At 33.4% G+C, this 21,721-nt stretch overlaps 1 protein-coding gene across 4 annotated transcripts in view; it reads right to left on the minus strand.

Annotated features, from left to right (window-relative positions):
* Nucleotides 1-21,721, minus strand: part of MARK1 (microtubule affinity regulating kinase 1) — a 104,746-nt gene that overhangs the window by 22,143 nt on the left and 60,882 nt on the right. For 3 of the 4 annotated variants that reach the window (XM_069459648.1, XM_069459647.1, XM_069459646.1), the window contains exons 5-11: nucleotides 21,146-21,211; nucleotides 17,273-17,343; nucleotides 12,621-12,677; nucleotides 9,346-9,582; nucleotides 9,137-9,256; nucleotides 2,068-2,167; nucleotides 891-1,003 (exon numbers count right to left, since the gene is read on the minus strand). In XM_069459648.1, the coding sequence (XP_069315749.1) occupies nucleotides 891-1,003; nucleotides 2,068-2,167; nucleotides 9,137-9,256; nucleotides 9,346-9,582; nucleotides 12,621-12,677; nucleotides 17,273-17,343; nucleotides 21,146-21,211 (764 nt within the window). The remainder of the gene's footprint in view (nucleotides 1-890; nucleotides 1,004-2,067; nucleotides 2,168-9,136; nucleotides 9,257-9,345; nucleotides 9,583-12,620; nucleotides 12,678-17,272; nucleotides 17,344-21,145; nucleotides 21,212-21,721) is intronic. The other variant, XM_069459649.1, reaches the window with a different exon arrangement.

The raw sequence follows: 21,721 nt of genomic DNA on the forward strand, positions 1-21,721 counted from the left end.
AGTCAGAGCACACGCCACGCTCTACCATACTACTGACTGCTCATCTCCCCTCTAGACCAAGGGCTCCTTGAGAGCAGAGACTTTTTCATCTTTCTGTTCACAGTACCTAGAGTAGTTTCTGATGCAAGGTAGGTTCAATAAATGTCAGCTGGAATGTATTGCTTCACTAACAGTTACTATTTAATTATAATTTCAGTTTTCTATAAAATGCCTCCCACAGATGTCTAATTTTCAATAAACTGTCAATGCTCTGGGCTCTGTTCTTGACTCTCAATTTATACCCTCTATATTTGCTTTCTTAAAGGACCATTTGCTTTCATGGTTCACCATCTGAATACAGTTATTTCCTGAATCTATCTCCTTATTACAGATCTCTCCTGGCCTTGGGAATTCCCAGTTGAATGCAACACAGCCACTTGACATCACCCAACAACCTTTCCCTACGTTACCTCTTACATAAATCATTTAAAACATATATTTTGTTTTAAATGCTGTCACTTCCTCATGTTTCAGTCACTGTCTTTTCTGCACACCCAGAATAACCATGTTACCTTTCGTAGGGCTGTTGCTTTGATGTACAAGCTGCACTGCACAAGGCTGGGGACACAGTTCTCTGATGCCTAGGCTGTGAATGGTGTCTGCCCCTTGGAGCTAAGCAAGGTGATAGGTCTGCTTTTTCATAAAGTCTTTCTTGGAACCCAGAAATGAAGTCAGTTCATAATTTAGCATCTTGATTTTTTTGAATTTCAATAAATAACAATGTTAGGGTCTTTGTTATTATTTTTGATGCCATAAAGAATAGAACATACTTACTAGCATTACATCTTATATTTAGCTGTCATGTAGCTAAAGAAGTGATTCACATTAATTTAAAAAGTTGAAAAACTTACTTCAGGTGGTTTTCTGCCTAGAAGAATATAGGTAGCCATAACTTCATCATATTTCTGATTTATTAAGGCGTCATTTATTTCATCTCGTGCAAAACCCATGGTGACCATAATGTCTAGAAATTTAAAAAAAAAGGAAAATTTTCTGAAAATGGGTTTATTTTAGTAAACAAACAAAAATGGGCAAATTTGCCAATATTGGATATAAAAACTAAGTCATAAAAATGTAAACTGTAGTTTTAATTATAAAAACTTCTGGATTAACCTACATACTTTATGTGCACAGATACTGTACGTTCATAATTTTTCATGCAAAAATTATCTACATTATAGGTTATATATTCAAAGGCCTACTCAATTTCTCAGTGCCTAATACATTCCTGAGCTGTCTTCCTTTGTCTAGTCAGAGACTGTGTCACTCTGTGTCACACACAAAATTCTCTCTCTCAACTCATCTTCAGCTACTCATGGAGTGGTTTCTCTCCTCTCTTAACTTCTGCTTTCTCATCTGCAGTAGGTTTACTCTTCTTTGGGAGATTTGAACTTCCACAGAGGTTCTGATCTGGTTCCTAACACTCTAAAATGCTCTCCCCTCCCACTCTGCCCTTGAGCCAAATAGGAACACAGTTGGGATGACTTAGTTGTGAGTCTCTGATGGCTCTGGGAAGGGATAGAGAAATGAAGAGAACAAGTTAGAAGAAGCAGAGTGCTGGCTGGGTATAGGCAGTAGCAGGACTAGTGGGGAGGGGGAATGGACCCTGCTAAAATCATGGAAAACAGAAAGTGAAAGTCAAAGTGTTCAACTCTTAATTCAGTGCTCTGTATTTTTGGTTAAAATACATGCTATGTTTGCTGATACTTATCAGTCTAACCAGTGCTGACAGATATATCAGCCATTCCTACTGTGAGGGATCATGGAAAGGAAAGAATTACATTTATCTACATTATTTTAATTTTTATATCACTGTTGTTAACCATTGAGTTAGACTATAATATATGTGAGAACAAACTAAGGGACTTGAAATTTATAATTGTTCAGTGTATTATCATTAAGAGGATAATGCAAGTATTTTTCAAATAAAAATTATTTCCTATATTTTTAAACACTATTTTGGTAGACTAAAGGACTCTTACTCATAGTCTAGGGACAACACTTCTCACAATATTGAAATATACTTACCTATTCTTTTTGTGTCATTGAAATCTGGATCAGGCTCAGCATACGGCTTTAGTTCTTCCTCCTCATGACCAACATTCATCCATCGATCTTTCATTATTTGCTAGGAAATAAACTCTACATTATGTTTGGTCAATCACAACATTCAATGACTTATTTTAGCAAATGTGGAATTTACTGACTCACTCAACGAGAATCGTGACGTTTTCAAACTAAGGTTACTGCTTCTGGTTTGATTCGTGGGCCAATAAGAGGTGTAGGACTTTGGGACACACAAATGACAACTGTGATTATCATCCCACACACTCACCAAATGTACCGATTCAAGACAGCATGCCTCCCACCTTCTTTCAAAAGGAATATTTTCAAATTTGAACATTTTAACATAAGAGCTTACTGATTTTAACCTCTCTTTCATATTTTTACTTTTAAAATTAATAAAGAGATTATAATGTTTTTCCTGGTCTTCTATCAAATATATGCCTTATTTTAAAATCACCACTTACTAAAATATTAGGAAAGAGGAGGTCATGGGAAATAAAAATCAGGGTTAGTCAGTAAAGATAGCTCAGAGAATATGGGAGGGGAGGGTAGTCAAAATTTAAGTCTAGAGTTAGGAATTAGGCAAGAATCAGGGTGAAAACAGGGGTTGATGTGAATTATCAGAGTCAGATGTAAGCTGAGGCTGTAAAATAACAGTAAGTCCTAGGCCGTTAAAAGGCAACCTAGTGAGAGCAACCCACAGAATAAGAAAATATTTGAGAACCGTGTACTGGATAAGGGGTTATATTCAGAATATATAAAGAATGCCTATAACTCAATAACATAAAAGCAAATAACCTGAGTAAAAACTGGGCAAAGGAATTGAATATGTATTTCCCCAAAGAAGGTATACAAATGGATACTATGCATATGAAAAGACGCTCAAATCACTAATCATCAGGGAAATCAAAACCACAGTGAGATATCACCTTACATCCATTAGGATGGCCACTATTAAAAAAAACCCAGAAAATAGCAAGCGTTGATGAGGATGCGGAGAAACTGAAACCCTTGTGAATTGCTGGTGGGGATGTAAAATGGTGCAGCTGTTAATACCAAGGAAAACAATATGGAGGCTCCTCAAAAAGTTAAAAATAGAACTACCATATTGTTGTTTTTGAACAGGCTAGTGTTTTAAAATAAAGCTGCTACAGGAACCTTGGGTAAGACATAATGCAGAGATTAGCATCAAGACCCCTTAAGAAGCTATTAAAATGTCCAGGAGAGAGACAACAGAGGACTGAACTGGGCAAGAGGAAATGGAAGAAAGAAAAAAGTATATTCTATAGCAGGGGCCCCCAACCTATAGTGAGTTGTATAATTATTTCATTACATATTGCAATGTAATAATACTAGAAATAAAGTACATAATAAATGTAATGTGCTTGAATCATCCCGGAAACCATCCCCCTACCCCTACCCCAGGCTGTGGAAAAATCGTCTTCCATGAAAACAGTCCCTGGTGCCAAAAAGGTTGGGGACTGCTGATCTATAGCATTTGATGACAAAAATCATTTTGGTAATGATGGAAAGAATGAAATCCAAGAGAGTTCTGAAGATTTTTAACTCAGGTGCCTGGCAAAATAGAGTTTCTATGAATTAAGTAAGAAATACAGAAGCAATAGCAGATTTGGCAGTTGGAAGATAAACAATTAAAATGAAGATAATTCAAATTTTCTGATGTTTCTCAATCAAATTTTGTTTATTTGGTACTCATTTCATATCCATATGTTCATGTCAGGAAGAAAAAATATATGTGGACCAAACCTTTAAGTGATTTATTTTTTATTTGGGGAAGTAAGATTTACTCATCTAAAAACATTTGAATACACAACATAATCCACCATTCAAAGTTGTGCTATTAGCAGCAAGTATTAATCAATACCAAAAAGAACAACTTGAAGTGTGGGCTGGGGTTTTCAGGGAAGGAATCATAAGGAGGTAGGATTTGAACAGATTCTTGAAATATAAATAGTATTTGGATTGGTGGAAAGCCATGGCAGAAGGAATGCGAGGAGCAAATAGTGAGGAAGCTCCTGTCTATGACTAGGACAACAATAATATATAGCAGAAGAATGGAAGATTAAGGTTAGTATTTTAAGATGATGAATTTAAACTTGATCTAATAGATAATGGAGAAATGCTACATTTTACTAACAAGGAAGATAAACAACATTTTAGAAATAGCACTGGGAAAGGAACAACAGGCAGACACACAGAGGTAGCAATGACTCTGCTAATCCTCATACAAAATTAGATTTGAGGGAAAGCTGAGTCAGGAAAGTGGGAAATGCAGTGATAAGGAAAAGCAATTGGGCAGAAACAAGAGAATCAACACAGTTTTGCTTCCCTTTATTATTCTAGTCATTGGGAATCACCAACAGTCTATTTAGCAGTTTGTCTCACAACAGTTGTATTTTGAAACAGAATAAAAAAATCTCAGAATGGAAGGTAAAGTTTGGAAGAAAAAACATTCCCTTAAATAAGGGAACATGTGAAGGTTTTAACTGCATTAATTCTAAATTGGAGGGCCTTTTCCAAGAATAAGGTACAGAAAACAACAAAATATAGATACATGAAAGAGAAGAGAGAGATGGAAATACCTGTGCCTAGATGTATGAACCTCATGCTTTTGCAAAATTCTTTTAAAGTAACCGCAAGAGTTAACATTACTAAAAGCCAGGGGAGAAACATCTCCAGGACATGAAAGTACTGCATGATAGGAGAGAGCTCATGTAAGCTTAGTCTGGGTGGTTTTACGCAGGGTATGAATAACTAGGCCAATAAACTGCACCAGACGTAGGAATCAGTTGAATAAACTAATCCACATCAGATTTCATTTCAGGTATCTCTTGAAAAACTAGATGACAAACAAAATTCCAAACTTAACAAAAGAAAGTTTACTCTAGCCATCAGTGCCAATGAACATAAATGACTACTTACTGACTATAGAAAAGTACTACTAAAAAATAATCAATTCAGATGAATTATGAGGAATTTAATTAACTATGGGAAATATACTCCCTATATTTAGGTGCACATTAAAAAATTATGAATTTGGGGTGGCCAGATGGAAATAATTTTACTGAAATGGTTTCAACTTTTATAAAATACACCATGCTTCTGAATTTATATCTAGAAATCTTTCATTTAAAAAAAATTAATTTTTTTGCTTTACTGTCATTTTTATTACACAGATATAAATAAGATTTTAAAGATTATCTTAGTAACAGCTGAAAAATAAAGTATTAAAAGCCAAAATAAATACTTTTTATTGAGGACAAAAGATGACAGAGAGAGGGCAATAAGAGCTTTGCTTCAGGCTCAAATTTTGCATTATTTTGAAAGGTAATACAGTCCATGCTGGAAAAGGAAAGACTATGTACATGGAAGGGAAAGCAGGTAAGTTTTTCAGTTCCTTTCTAGTATAAAATCTATACATTCCAATAAATAGAGGGACAAAACCCTAGTGTACAAAATAAAACATCGATCCTTTTAAAATCATGTGTGATACTGTCCTCTCTCATTATGAGTGCAATTAGGAAGAGCAGACAGCATTCATATACACAACCTGAAAAAATTATATAACTGATTGGTTAGATCTAGAAACAACCATAAGCCAACCAAGTAGAACATGAAACTAATTTCATCAATTTTATTTTCATGGAGGATAAATAAGGTTTTTAACTTATAAGTCTTTAAGAAACAGTTTAATTTTTTAAAAAAACCAGTTATGTCTGCTAAGCAACAGGAAGATGTGTAAGTTACGTAAGTTTAAAAAGACAAGCAGCAGCCATGCAAGATTCTCTAAATCAAATTTCAATAGTAGCAAAGCATACAGTGAAGAAAGATTAGAGGTTACTCTAATCAATAATTCATGACACTCAAGTAACACTGAAAAAAAATACATGAAGTTCCACTTTTGTAAAATATGGGAATCAACAGGGAAAATATTTTATATTAAAATGTACAAGCTGATACAAACCTAAGGGTGATGAACCAGACTCTTTTATACAAGTACTTAAGAGACACTGAGAGCTTATACATGAAGAAGCATAGTCAACCTATTCATTTTCAAATGAATATTCAAAATATTCATTTTTATGACTAATAAAAGAAATATAAATTAAAACAATTATAATAAACCATATTACTACCACGAAGGCATCAAATGGTAGAACTTATTATATCCAACACTGACCAATACTGAATTAAGTTGTGGAGAATAGGTACATTGAAAAACTTTGGGTCAAACACATCTTTTGGCAATGACGTATAATAATTACCAGATCACTTATACACTTTGACCCAGTAATACCACTCTGAAGAATTTATCTAAGCATATATTCCAAAGGGGAGGAAAGTACAGTATGTTACTTTTAGCAAAAATGATGGCAACAACTCAAACATACAGCAAGCAGGAAATAAATTATGAGATATAACCCAAGGAGAATAATGTAACTACTGAAAAAGGCGCTCACTCTTCTAATAAACAAAAAGTACATTTCAAAAACTTTTAAGTTAAAAATACTGTATAAAAAGTTATGTTTACACACTGAAGACGTGTGTTTTAAAAAGAGCTGTTTTTTAATAGTTTACAGGTTTTTCACTGTAAAGTTGGTATAAAAAATAAGAATGAAGACGAATACAATTTCTGAAGTCACTGACATTTCTAGGAGAGTTTCTTAAGGTTTGGTGTAAGAAATACACACACACACACATATTTAAGGGGTGTTACTGTAACAGAGGGAATGGTCTGAAAAAGGGTAAAATCTTCTATGACTTGTCTTTTTAAGCACCCTCCCCCAACTCTTTTTGGTAGTTAAAACCTACATCCCTGCCCGAGGCCAGCAATCAGAGGGGCAGGAGGGTGTTCTTTGTTTTTGGTGCCACATGGGATGGCTCAAAGGAACTGTCTGGGCAGAGGTCATGAGATTGTCTTTGTCAGAGATGGGATCGACCAGAACCATCAACTATAAACAGCAATACCCTGAAGCTAAAATTCCCTTCCCCTTTTTAAAAGCTCTGTGTTTCTGTTTATAGTTAGGACAATGGTACTTTCAGACACAAGTCTGCCATTTTTCTCACTTGCCAGCAAATTAAAAAACTTCTCTTTCTTTCTCCAAAAACCAGTTGTCCTTATTCTTCTGATGTGGCCTTGGGGACAAGTGCCGAACTTCTGATAACGTTAGGTTTCTCTAGGACGTTATTTCTGGCAATTGTGATGCAGACCAGCCTTTATACAGTGATATCTGCAATTATTATGACAATATTTCCAATGTGGACCCATGGTTTCATGGCTGAAAAACTTAGTTTTGATAAGTTGGAACAGGTGGTTCCAGACTATATTCAAATACATTAAATTGAGCTTCTAATGATCAATTGTTTCAATAGTAATAATTTGGCTTTTAAATTTAACTCAAAGCATTCTAAAACTTTAATCTTCAGCATTTTAATGCTAAGGATGAAAGACTAAAACATTTGACTACTATGAATTAATTATCTTTAAGGCATGAGCACATCTTATCAACTGCCCAGAGATTTGTAAGATATATTCCCCGAAAATGATTTCTGTATGTTCTTTCCACTCTGCTTATTACCTGAGCTGCTGTTTCAACTGAGCATTTTATTAAGTGACATTCAGGTAAAGTGGGTTCCTACGATTAAAGTGGGTCACGAAGCAGGATTGAGAGAGACTTCTGTTCTAAAATTTTAGAACTGATAGTAGAGTCAACAATTCTAACTTTTTAACTATTTCACATAATTTCCTATGAAGAATGATTGAAAGAAAGTTTAGCAGAGCAGTGATATAAAAGTGGGCTTTTTATCACACATGTTCTCTATTAAAACATTACTAACATATCTTTTTACCCCCAAAAGAAAAACATAAAAATCCTAAGAAGGAGCTAATGACATTTAAATAAATAATTCAGTTTAAAAATCTGATAACTGATCCACTGATACAAAGCATTTAAAGATAAAAGATTATTTCCCAATGGAAGTCACCATCCCTTAACTTCCATCAAAACATAATGTATTTTTTAGTAAAAAATATTTGTGTAAATAAAATTACAAAGCCCAAACTAACCTGAGAGCTCTGTACACAGGGATGGCTCACTATAAGGCTGCCTCCTAACCAGCATGGAGTCCGTGCCAGAAAGCCCCATTGCTACACTAAAAAGGTACAGTTCACATGAGGTTAATTCTGTGAATTTTCTACTCTTTCTTTTAAGGCAACTATATGAAGACAAAAAGCACTAGTGAAAAATGCATGCTGAAATTCTGATATTATCTTAGTACAAGCTAAAATATCATTCTTAAAAACAGATGGGTAAAATACTTGATAAATAAATTATTCTAATTATAGCGCCAGAAGAATAAAAGGTTAGACATTTGGTATTTGAACCTCCGATATTATTTGGCTGTAACATAGTTAGTACATTTATAATAGTATCTATTATAAATGACTTCCCATATAGAATGTATGTATGCAACATAACAGTGTGTTAAGAAATGAAATACCTGTTTCCAATATATTCTACTTAAATATTTGTAAATTTTATATACTAAAGTTGAGAGCTTTCTATTAAATTTTTTAATATCACATGGTAATCTCGGATATAGCTCTGATGTATTCACTAGATTAGAATTTTCACTCCCTTCTTTTGTCATTGAAATAGTTATTGACTATTACTAAAAACAAAGTTTCTTTTTTGGACCAAGCAATTTCTAACAGAGGCTACATTTTCCTCTTTCTCCAACTAAAAGTGAATTTTATTCCTATTTTTATGTTGTTTTAATTTAATGCATCACTGCAGGATGAAGAAGAAGTAATAGTTTTTAGAGAAACCTACTATGACAACTTTGGAATAGTGAAAGAATCATGTCACTTTCCCTATCTCTAAACAAAAGGCAAATTAGATGATTTGGCAATTTTCCCCCAAAAAAATAATACGGGGAAAAACTGCTCTTCAGTTCCTGGAATATTTTAATTGTTAAACATTAAATTTGGGTACAAAAAATTACTTACTTCCAAGCTGCCTCTCTTTATTGGATTCAGCACTAATAATTTCTTCAGAAGATTTTCACAGTCGGTGGACATATAGAAGGGAATCCGGTACTTCCCTCGTAAGACTCGTTCCCGCAGTTCCTTAAAAAAGCAAAAGAAAGCCCTTATCACCGGCTTTTGAAATTACTGTACTTGGAGATAAAAACAATAATATCCAATTAAGCTGATACCTTTAAATTTTGGCCGTCAAAAGGCAAGGAGCCGCTGACTAAGGTATAAAGAATGACGCCCAGACTCCACACATCCACTTCGGGCCCATCGTACTTCTTCCCTTGGAAAAGCTCAGGAGCAGCATAGGGTGGGCTTCCACAAAATGTGTCCAATTTGTTCCCAACTGTAAATTCATTACTAAAACCAAAGTCAGCAATTTTAATATTCATATCAGCATCAAGGAGAAGGTTTTCAGCCTAAGAGGAAAACAATGAAAAGGACACTGTAAAAAGTCTACATAAAATAATTTGTTAAAAATTGTTTCAGATCCCAAACTTACATGTTTTTCCCTCTCATTTGTAAATATAATAACAAATTTAGAAGCCCGGTGCATAGCTATATAAGACTGAATTTTAACACTATAAAAGGAAAGCTCTCATTCATATGCACACATGCAACTATTTAAGAGAGTTTATTTAAAACCCATTTCTTTCCTCAAAGTAAGAGACATCCTGGAACTGTATCTTACTATGACCTGTTCTAATGCACATTTAACACTAATCCATTCTGGACTTAAACCAAGTTTACCCAAAGGAGCTCTGTTTTAATAGGGTATTGTTAGTTAACGCAAGGGTCAGTGGTATATCTAAAATAACTGCCAGCCAGGGGTTCTGTGACTACTGAATTCTTTTCTTTGTCTTCTCTTGTAGAATGCTTACTCAACAAAGTACTTTTTAAGTAAAACAAAATAAAATGACACAGCCTCCATTAGATCTTGTCTGTTTTAAGCTTCCTTTTGATGTTCTAAAACTAGATCCTCTTCTTGAGGTACAGTCATAAAAAGCAGTAAATTTGCCCCCATGTTTTGAGATGCTGGCTTTCCAAAATCCTAAAACAGAATCACTCAAAGACAACATTTTAAATGTGTCTTCTGTAAATGCAAGCAACTCAATAATGGACTCGCTTTTGTATATGTTTTGTTTCAAACTCTAATTGTTATAACTGATGGATAGAATAACAAAGTTATAGGTTACTTTGTGGATGTGTTTTATCAGGTTCCAAAAAGGAGTCAAATTTGACTAAAATGACAATCAGAGTTCTTTGTATCACTGGAGGGTCCAACAGTCGGCAGAGTCAGGCACTCTACTCATATAGCTCTTCTCCCCCAGCGCCCTTCTTTCTTTCTTTTTTTTTATGGTATACTAGCTTGGAATATCTGTTTTCATTTTGTTTTGGAAAATGCAGATACACCTAGCACCCAAAATATGCAATAAAAATGTGGTGGCCAGGCGCGGTGGCTCATGCCTGTAATCCTAGCACTCTGGGAGGCCGAGGCGGGAGGATCGCTCCAGGTCAGAAGTTCGAGACCAGACTGAGCAAGAGCGAGACCCAGTCTCTACTAAAAATAGAAAGAAATTATATGGACAACTAAAAATATACATAGAAAAAAGTAGCCAGGCATGGTGGCACATGCCTGTAATCCCAGCTACTTGGGAGGCTGAGGCAGTAGGATCGCTTAAGCCCAGGAGTTTGAGGTTGCTGTGAGCCAGGCTGACGCCACGGCACTCACTCTAGCCTGAGCAACAAAGCTAGACTCTGTTTCAAAAAAAAAATAAAATAAAAAATAAAATAAAAAAAATGTGGTATCATTTATGACATAAACATTATAAAAGCATGTAAGTTTTGGAGATTTACATTAGATTGTAACATTTTGGACTGTGTGACAAAACCAGGTTACTTCGATGTTCTCATGTAAGGTTCTGGTCATCGTAAATTTCTGAAGCTATTTGTGATCAAGCTGGATTTTTTTCAGTCTCTTTAAAAATGTCTGGATGGATAACAAAGCATGCAATCTGCCTCAGAAAAGGAGAGATGCTGGGGGCTCTGAGGTCTCCTTCTGGGAGTGTTGAGGGGAAAACTCTCTCCACTGGACTGGAGGGAAAACACAGGTATTGAACATAATTTTTTTTAAAATTTTTTCATATAAGAAATGAGATGATAAGCTGGGGGTCAGGCACAGAAGCAGGGAAACAGTCCTCTTCTTTCTCTTTCTTTGTTGAAGTGCTTTCCCCTTAAAATAGCTGAGGGAGGAAACTGAGAAATAGAACAATTTGGAGTAGCGGAAAATCCATAGGCTCTAAAAATGGAGCCAAAATACAGAATACAGAATCAGACTTTTGACAACTGTTTAGAACAATATATTCAAATGTAACACAAACTAGTGTAACTGGCTCTATGAACAAATTTCAATGATCCCTACATTTTAAATCCTCTCCCTTAACTAACTACTTGACCTTTTATGTTGCTTCTCAGAAATGGTGGATTTTCTGCAAAAGAAAGGAGCTGAGATCCTGAAGGCCCCTGGGCAAACTTCCTGAAGTCAAGATACACCGTCCTCCACAACCTGCCCTCAACTTCACTTAGTTACACCACTGGCAGGTGGCCGCTCCTTTAAAGCCCATGCTCTCCCTCGGGTGAGAGATGCTTTGAGGCATCTTCTCCTGACACGACAACAGGATGTCTGTCTGTCCTATTAAAAAAATTCCTTTCTTCCTTGGCAATCCTCATTGTCTCAATAGTTGAATCTTTGTGTGAGGAGCAGCTAGACCTGGGCCAAAATCCCCTTGCGGTTCCGACAACACTAGAGATAGTAATTGCTAAAGGCTATGAGGAAAGAAGTAAAAAAGAAAGAGACTCCTGGGTAAAGGACAATGTAAGTTAAATTTGGAAGAATGGTGAAAAAAGTAAAAAAGTCTTAAACATTTTAGCCCACAGAGTTTCTACCTTCATTTTTAGAACAAAATCTTTCTGGCCACAATTATTTTTTGACTAACCACACATTTTTTATTCCAAAATATGCTCGTTTATACTAATCGCATGCATTCAGTGTTCATAAAAATATTTAAAAACTTTCCTTATTTCTTTGAGATTTAAGGTCAACGGAGAACACTGGCTCTTATGTTAGGTAAACACGGGTCTTTCTGTGCCCTGACCTTGCTTCTGTCTGAACTGGACCTCAGGCACTGTGGAACTAAGTTCCACGTCTATCTATTTAAAACAAGCTAATTAATGGTGAATCAAATCCTCTCATCTTTAACATTAGATAACTTCTCGTTCATATTTTCTTCATTTGCTCAGTGAAAATATTACTTTTCATAAAACTGCTATCAGAATTAAATAAAAATTAACTACCTTGTATAGTGACTGACATAGTAGGCAACCAAAAAGACAGCTCTAATATTATTTAAATATCTGTTAATGATGAAGTTTTTTTGTTATAAAATCAGCAGCTTACCTTAAGATCACGGTGAACAATGCACTTTTGATGACAATACTGTACAGCAGATACGATCTGAAATAAATATTTAGATAAAAGAGTTGAAATTATTTTATGGTAAAAACACCCCCATTTTCCTTCAATTATCACTTCTGATTTAGATAAATTACTAACTAGGATTTCAAAGTAATATTTAACAATTTCACTATTCCTTTAGTTAAGAAAATTATACACATTAAAGTGATGAAAATTTTGCTCTTAAATGTAGAAAATGCAGAAAAGCAATATTCTTTTGCTAAAATACAGTAAAATATTTCTTTGTCAGGGTCTGTGAAGATTTTGTGTGGGAAATTAGAATTCTCAGTTTACATGATTGAATGTATACAATTTTTAGTTTGGTCAAGTAGTTTATTACAATGTTGAAATAACAGCTTTGGCACACATAAATTAATATTTCCAGATAGTTGGCTTGAGTTAAAAAAGCAAAATTCCATTCTAGAAATGATATCAAATGTGTTCAAGGCATGTTTCTTTAGTGAGGCCAATTTACTAAGAACTTTTTAATGAGGTATTTAGCAACCATTTTTCTGTTTATATATAAAGAGAAAGGAAAAATTTTGAGGCTTAAAAATAAATCTGATCATCCAAAAAAAAAGAGAAAAAAATGGAATTTAATTTTAAACCGCTCACTAACACAGTTGGGCAGAGCATTCTACACCTGTAACTAGGTTTTCTATAGTTTGTAACCATTACATACAAGGCTCTTTGGGGGGACAAGGGCTCAACAGCGTTCCCAAAGTTTAAAGGCCAAAAATATAAATGAGAACTAGATTATAAACAATTCTATGATAGTTCTTTATTACCTAAAACACAAAAAGGAAAGAATCTGATGGCATTTGATTCAAAGCTATTTTGTGCATATAATCATATATGACGAATAGGAATAGGAGGACAACTATTTTAATGCACAGCAGAACATTCAATTCTGTGGATTCAGTTAAATGTAAACACAGTTTGAATGTTGAATGTTGGTTAGGCATTTACAAATGAAGACAGAAATGAGATCTTTTAAAAAAAAGTAAGGTGATGTGAAGTATGACCATGTTAATAGGAATACGGGTGAAAAAAAGGAACTTCAAAGTAGAGGTGAAATATATTTTTCATTGTTACAAAATTATTCTAATATACGTTAAAATGGGTCAAAGACAGAAAATATGAATTTAAAATGAAATCATCAACACATAATGAGTAATATATAATTCAACTTAATTCATTTTGCTTCAACAGTTTATTGAGTACCTGCTATGTGCAAGAGAATGTGCTAGGTGCTAGGTGAAAACAAAAATGAACAATACATGGACCCTGTCCTTAAGGAGCTTACAATCTGATTAAGAAAACATGTATGTGAGTAACTATAATACAAGGTAGAATCATAGAAACAGAGGCACAAAGAAATGAGAGAATCATAAAAAATAAATAATAATTTCACTTGGAAATGCTTCCAAGAGTAGGTGCTATTTGATCCAAGGCATCCTTGAAGGACAGTAGTATTTTAAAATGTGGAAATCTGGGGATGGGGAGGAGGAGGTAAGGTGGTGAAATGCATTAATGATGAGGGAACACAGTGTATTTGAAAAGGAGGTGGGAAAATAGTAACAGTGGGAGTCAAACCTTGACAGACAGGTTGGTACAAGTTCCTGAATTCCAAACTAGGCAGGTGCTACAGAACCACTAAATGTTTTTGGGCAAGGTGATATAAATGATTATAATCAATTTGAAGTGTGATTTCCAAAAGTACAACAGAACCTAATGATAAATATTTGTAGTATTAGTTTTCTTAAGCAATATGCTTCAAAATTCAAATACCCAATTTTCACTAACTTATGCTCCTTAGCCAAAAGATATATACATTTATATGTATATTTTATTGGATATACTGTATATGCCATATTATGTTCATATTACAAGATTAATTTTGCATCGTGGATGAGAGATATTTGCTAATATTATCTTTTACAAGTCATATGTTTGTATGATACAATGAAAGTATGTCACAGATAATAATTTGGTTAACATACTTGATCAGAGGCCAAGCATTTTGCACAAGACAGAATGGTCTCTATGAAAGCAGTTCTATAGGTACTTCTGGAATCAAAAATTTCCTGAGCCTTAAGGCTTTGATAATGGAAAGATAATTAAAGAAAATGTTCTGTATTAAGCATGCATTCTTCCCACACTCTATGATCTCTGAGCTAGCAGTCAAATGTGGTAGTTTACAGCATTACCCCACTTGCTTAGCAGGGTACAAAATTCGGGCTTCTGACTCACTGTAATGAACCCCATCCACAAGCCCAAGTTTTACTGCATTATTCTACGGTTAGACCTCCCCATCTCAAAACATTCTGTACTTCCATGAACAGGATATAGGAACTGCCCTATGGTCCTTCTATTATGGATCTTGAAAACATGATTTACAATCAGCCCTGCATTGACCCTAACACATGTCAGTGTTTTCCAGGAAGGAGCAATTGTTATGGTTGCTTTGCAATTACTTATAATTGCGTGAGGAATGTTCACGCTTAAAGTAGTAGCCTTGATATTGGAAGAGTTGAATCAATATTATAATTTTTTTTTGCAGGCCATCAAATCTTAAGGAATGTAGACGTATTGTATGGGCAATTGCTGCTAAGGAGTTTTAAACCGCCCTAGTGTCTTTGGTATAGCTAATAGTAAGGTCAACGATATACATATGTATATCATTGCTAATATAGTACATTCTTTCACTGTTAAAATAAAAAAAAAAAATCATAAAATACAGAGCAAATAAAATGTATATTTATTAATTCTCTAAGAGTTTAAATCAAATCTATAAAGAAATGCCTCTCAAAAATAAATTAAAAAAAACAAAAGCTTTAGTTAGGTATACTACAAAATGTATGTGTGTGTGTGTGTGCACGCATGTTTATCTATGTTTGTATATCCCTGGTTTCTAAAAATGTGAGTTAGTAACCCTTTTAGTTTTGGGGTAACACATATAGATATTAAATACATTTAATAATTACAATAAATGAATTAAAAATAAAATATTTCCCATCATTTTACAATTTAAATAGCATTCATTTGACACTCAATCGTGAGGAATATGAAGCAGATTTCAAAATAATTCAGACTTTATTTCAAGAAACAAACCAATTTTCATAATTATTTGTGTCTGTATGAAGATATCTGTGTCCCAACCTCCCAGCAAAGATGGCAAGCTCTTTAAGACACAGGCATCCTTAACTTCTCTAATTCCATATAGTAGCCAGTACAATTTTCTATATATATCGAAAAATAAGTAAAACTAGCTGACTAAAAAAAAATAACGGTAAGTAGCAAAAATCTTTAAAATACATATAAAGATCCAAATGGGAATATTTAATGCCAATTAGAATTTTCTTGCTTGTCTGCTACTAACTAAAACTACTATGACTGATATTGAAAGAATCATATATAAAATGATGTCTGTAATGCTTTACTTAAGGGTAAGCTGGAACTTTCATCCCAGGATAGGAAAGAATTTAACAGCAACACCAGTTTCTTAGCGTCGCTTTCCTCATTACCAGTTGCCTTTACATTCAGCTATGCTTCTAAATCTATCCTGAATAATTCTGTGAGATATTATTAATAGAGGTTACACAAACAAACTCACTCTGCAATCGATTTAGAGAATGCTGTGTCAAGAAAAGTTAAACAGGGTTTTTCCTTTCCTTCCCTTTGGGACTTCTCCAATTGCTTAACAGGTAAGTATGTTAGGGGAAGATCTTATATCAGTATTCAGTGTTGCCCAAACATAATGATTACAGAACCCCTTTAACTGTAAAATCAGTGTTCATGCTTACAGAAGAGGTATTGAGCCATTTGTAAATGAAAATTTTAAATTCACTGAGGGAAAGTTCAGGATATAGTAAGTTGTCAGCTGAACTTCAGTAAATTTTGTGAACAATTTATAATTCACTCATTTGTTATTTCTATAGTAATTTATAAGTATGCTTATTTTAATCAATTCAGTCTTAAAAACTAAAAATAAAATCCTAGATGAATTTATTTTTTTCTAATTTTATCATTTCTATTACAAGCTATATTCAAGTTGAACTGAAAATATGAATATCTTACCAGATTCCTCTGCCACAGTTGCAAGGTTCCTTGCCTACTAGACTAAATAAAATTGACGATATTCTTTAAATCTATGAGTTTTAATACCAAAACATCTTTAATTATAAAAGAAAATAATACAACCACCTCTTTAAACAGAACACATATATGCTGTATACATAAAGCTAATAATACCTGATAATAATTATTGGATAAAGGCATCAAAGGATTAAATATTTCTTTTCTATCTCAGTCTTGTCTGTATTTCCAAGACTCTCAAAGAGTAAATGAATAAGGCCAGTCTTACCTATAAAAATTCACTATTTATGACCATCTAAAAATAACCATCTGCAACTATTTTAAATTTAAATTCAGAAAGAATAGGTTTATTTTTCAGGAGTTTTCCATTGTTAGAAAGTGTAAGGAAGTAGGAACTTTTTCAAAATACCATGTACTATCAAGTCTAGTTTGTAATACTGTCCTTTGTATATCATTAAAAATATCAGCAAAATAAAGTTGAAAACTATTTTCCATACCTGCCTAAATTTTGCACGGGCCTCTTTCTCTTTCATTCTTCCGTGGGCAACTAAGTAATCAAATACTTCACCTGAATCAGAAAGGTAAAGCAGGTAGTAAAATATACATAGATTTTCGGTTAACAATATATGCAATGTCAAGTTTTTGTCTTGTTTTTCAATAAACTTTTGGCCCACAATTTTCTGCTAGTTCTAGGTAAGTCACAAACTAACACAAGAACAGGAAAAAGGGGGGAAATTACATATAGAACTGAATATCTGATTTAGCAAAACTTTTGAAAAAATGTCACAAAAACATACTCAAGAAAACTTGCTTTCTGCTTTCAAGTAGTATACAAAAATACAGTCAACTCTTTATTATCCATTCTAGTAAAGGGAAGCCACAGCTTGGGTAATCAAAAATTACATTTGGCTTTGTATTTGAGGCCTATATTTCAAACAAAATTACAAAGTTATATTAGGTTGGATTGCTCTTTTTAAATTCTACCCCTCACGTAATCTTGATAAAATTCCATCCACATTGATTTATTTCTTTTCTTTTCTATACTCTAATTATGTTTATTCTCACTCTACTTATTTCATACATTTTGGTAGTTAAGCAAATTATATACAACTAAATCATCTGTGTGTGCATGTCTATTACCCCAGGTGAACTGTAAACTACTTGAACATCATCATCATAGCTGTACTTTATTTGTATCCTCATCTCTATGACAGAACACAAAGTGGACAGACAAATAGTTGTTAAAATAATTTAAAAATAACTAGAAGCTGTAGACATTTTCTATTGGATCCATTACTTTACACACTTACAGGTTTTTTCATTGTTCTCTAGTCAGTAATAGTTTAAAAATAAATTAATCTTTAGTTACAATATTAAAAATATTATCTTAGTATAAGGAATAAATTTATTTTTTGTGTCGTTATAATTTGCACCATATAGATATACATATGTATATTTTAAAAAAAATCACAAAATAGCTTAAAGAGCTCTTGTAAAGTACAGCAAAGTAGTAAAAAACCTTAGGCTTTAGAATCAGACCAATTTTGGTATGAATCCTAGTTTAGCCCAAAGTAGATATCGAGAGACATTAGGAAGATTTATTAACTTCATTAAGACTCAGTTTCTGCCTACTGCCTATTCACATGGCTGTTGTGAGGCTTAAATGAAATAAATAATGCACAGTGACTGGCATATAGTAAGCACTCAATAAATGATGTATTTGAACCTAGGTATACAGATATATTACATATACATATATGCAATATCGATCCCTAGGATATAAAATATTAAAAATAAAATATGTAATGGATGTATGTCACATGAAACTAGTACATCTACAATGTTAAACAGCATATTGTATCAGGCATATTTAAGTGATTAAATGAGATGATGAGAACAGAAATGAATGGACGCTCTAGTTGACTCATCATAGTAGTTAATTCTTAGGTATGTGTTAATAGTTGTTAATTCAAGTTAACCCATCATAGTAGTTAATTCTAGACTGGGAAAGATATACACAAGCATTGAAAACTTTGGATCTACTCTTAAATTCTGTCTGGAGTGCTTATACCCCAGATACTTACATGATGCTGTCCTTCACTTATCATATACTGTTTGTGTATGATTTGCTTCCCCAACTAGAACGTAAACTTCTTGAGGGCAGAGACTTTATCTTTGCCCCCCTGCATTTATTCCCAGCATCTAGAATACTACCTGACACACAGTAAGCATTTAATAAATACTGTTTGCATGAAAGAAAGAAAGAATAAACTCACCATTCCAGAGTAGCCTTGACACCTACTTTTAATAGGCTCCTTTGGATTAAACATGGTTCAAAATAAAAAAGGAGTTCCCTGATTTTCTAATCACTGAATATCTTCACTCCATTAGTGAACCAGAATCAACTGACTGCTTGAAAAAAGGCAATTGTCTGACTTAGCTCTTGATCATACCAGATTTCTAGCGTGCATGTCGGATTCAATCCTAAACTTTCTAGAAATTTCAGGGGAAAAATATTCAGTGTTTTATTTTCCAGAGTCACCTTGCCATTTATGGATTAAAAAAGTAAGAAAATGATTCTAGATTTACTGTCACAGAACCAACATGGTTTTTGTTACAGAGTTACTGACTGGCAAGACCCAAAGGAAATCTATCACCAGGATCAGAATTGAATAAGGGACCAGCTGGTTTGGTCTGAATTCCAGTACCCATCTCTCTACACCACTCTCCACTGCACCTCCCAATTATGCTACTGAAGGAGAGCAGTGATGACCCTATGTTCTCTGTGTTACTCTAGCCATTGCTCCCCTTCATTAGCACCAATAGAGAGTTGACTGTACTTACCATTAACCATTAAACGAGTACACATATCAACAGGGTGGGCTTTTTTATAAAAACAGAAAGGTGTCCACAGGTTTTTAGCAGTCTATAATTTCTCATATCAAAGTGGGTCTAACCCTTTTCCCTAAACTTTACATCACTGAAAGGAAAAAAGAGTCTAACTGAACTAAAAATAATATTCAGGATTCCCATGCTGACAGACTGTAATAGCAATCTAACGATAGAAAAATAGAGAAAGAGTTCATTGTGTGGTATTTGTAGGTTCACTAGTTTGATTATAGATCTACATTTTATGTAACATGGTTTTTTAAATATAATTCAAAAAATCCTTTAATAATAAACATTAACGACACAGATTTTTAGGTTAAGTAAAAAACTTGCACTGAAGTATTTTCAGGGTGACAAAAGCTTTGCACAAATAAATCTACTAAAATATTAAATCTGTACAAACAACTGAAAAAGCAATTAAATATATTTAACATTTGTAGTAAAATTTTTTAGAAATTTAAGAGATAGTATAAAAATATATAGTTTAGCTGCTACAGATTAGGATAAATCCTCTTTATTCCACTTCACATAAAATCTGAATCACCATAAAAATCTATAAACTTCACTAATTAAAAAGGCTCAATAAGTTCAACACTAAGTTTTTCTATTAATGAGCAAAAAGTTAATTGACCAAATAATTTCAGCTGCCACCTCTCCTCTTTAATTGCTTAAATTCTCTCAGCCCTGAAAACCTTCCTTCAAGTATGCTAATTTTTATTTAATAAATAGTTGAACTCTATACATTTTAAACCCATTTCTGAGAGGGTTAAGTCCTATGCCAAACAGAATAGTGATTTTGAGCTGATGTAGTTCTCATTTAAGGGAAAATGTAAGAGATGAAAGTGATTTTCTATTACATACCAGTGTTTAAAAATCATTACCATTTTTGACACTATGATAGTCAAAATATACATTATATTTTACTACAAATGCATCTTGCTATCTCCCTGTCAACTCAGTCCTAACTTATAAAGTATATAGATCAACACTTGTTTAAACTGAAACATTTTATGGATTATCTTGAAAATGCATACATATTGAGAATCTGTCATACATGAACAGTGAAATGAACAACTGACCTAGAAAATGCTTTTACTATAGATTTTGTTAAATGCATTCTGCATTTGAGATTCCCTGATTACAGCCAAGAGCTTCTAATCATAATATTATGATATATTATTATAATAAAATTTAGAAAAGAGATTCAAAACATTCATAAGATGACAATACGAACTGAGTCTTAAAAAATGTCCCCAAGTCATTTTTAACTAAGCCAATAATCCTGTGTATTAATATAACATAGGATCAAAAAGTCTTGAAAGTAAACATTGAATTTCCCTTAAGATATAATTTAAAGGCATTTTAATAAAACTATAGATTCATTAACAACATTCCAGACATAAATGTCATCATGAACCTTCAGGTGTTAATAATTCCGTATGTCTCGTCAAAGAGAACTTTTCAATCCCCCTCATCCTTACCCCCACTCGCGTACTCCATGACTAAATAGAGGGTCTTCTCTGTTTCAATAACTTCAAACAATTTTACTAGAAAAAGAAATTAGAGATATAACTCTATAACTGTTAGCACAGACTGAATGTTCTCAGAAAATCTAAGGTGACGCTAAACCAGTGGAAAACCTGAGTATTTAACTAAACATTATTTATTACAATTTTAAGTTCAAAAAGTCTCTCGAGGGTTATTACTCCTATGGAAGAAAACTACTTACCACAAAGTGATTTGGAACCAACTTCTTGAGTTAAATTTCTGGGATTAAAAAGCCATTACTTTTTCTAATTAGAATAAGGCAATACAAAGAGAAATCTTAAAATCAGAAAAGTAGAATTTTAACTAAAGCTTAAAAAGAGACTATGCTATAATGAGCTATCGTAAAATGTTATTAATAAATAATCTTTGGTACAGAAATAAAAAAATTCTGTATTTATGTGATATTATATAAAAGTTTCTAGTTAGAAAATTACTAAATTATCAAATTTACATAGTAGTTGAAATTATTCACCACAAATAATCATATTAATAGTTACAGTACAGATTTT

This window comes from Eulemur rufifrons, chromosome 27 (genome assembly GCF_041146395.1).
Source record: "Eulemur rufifrons isolate Redbay chromosome 27, OSU_ERuf_1, whole genome shotgun sequence".
Classification (NCBI taxonomy): domain Eukaryota; kingdom Metazoa; phylum Chordata; class Mammalia; order Primates; family Lemuridae; genus Eulemur; species Eulemur rufifrons.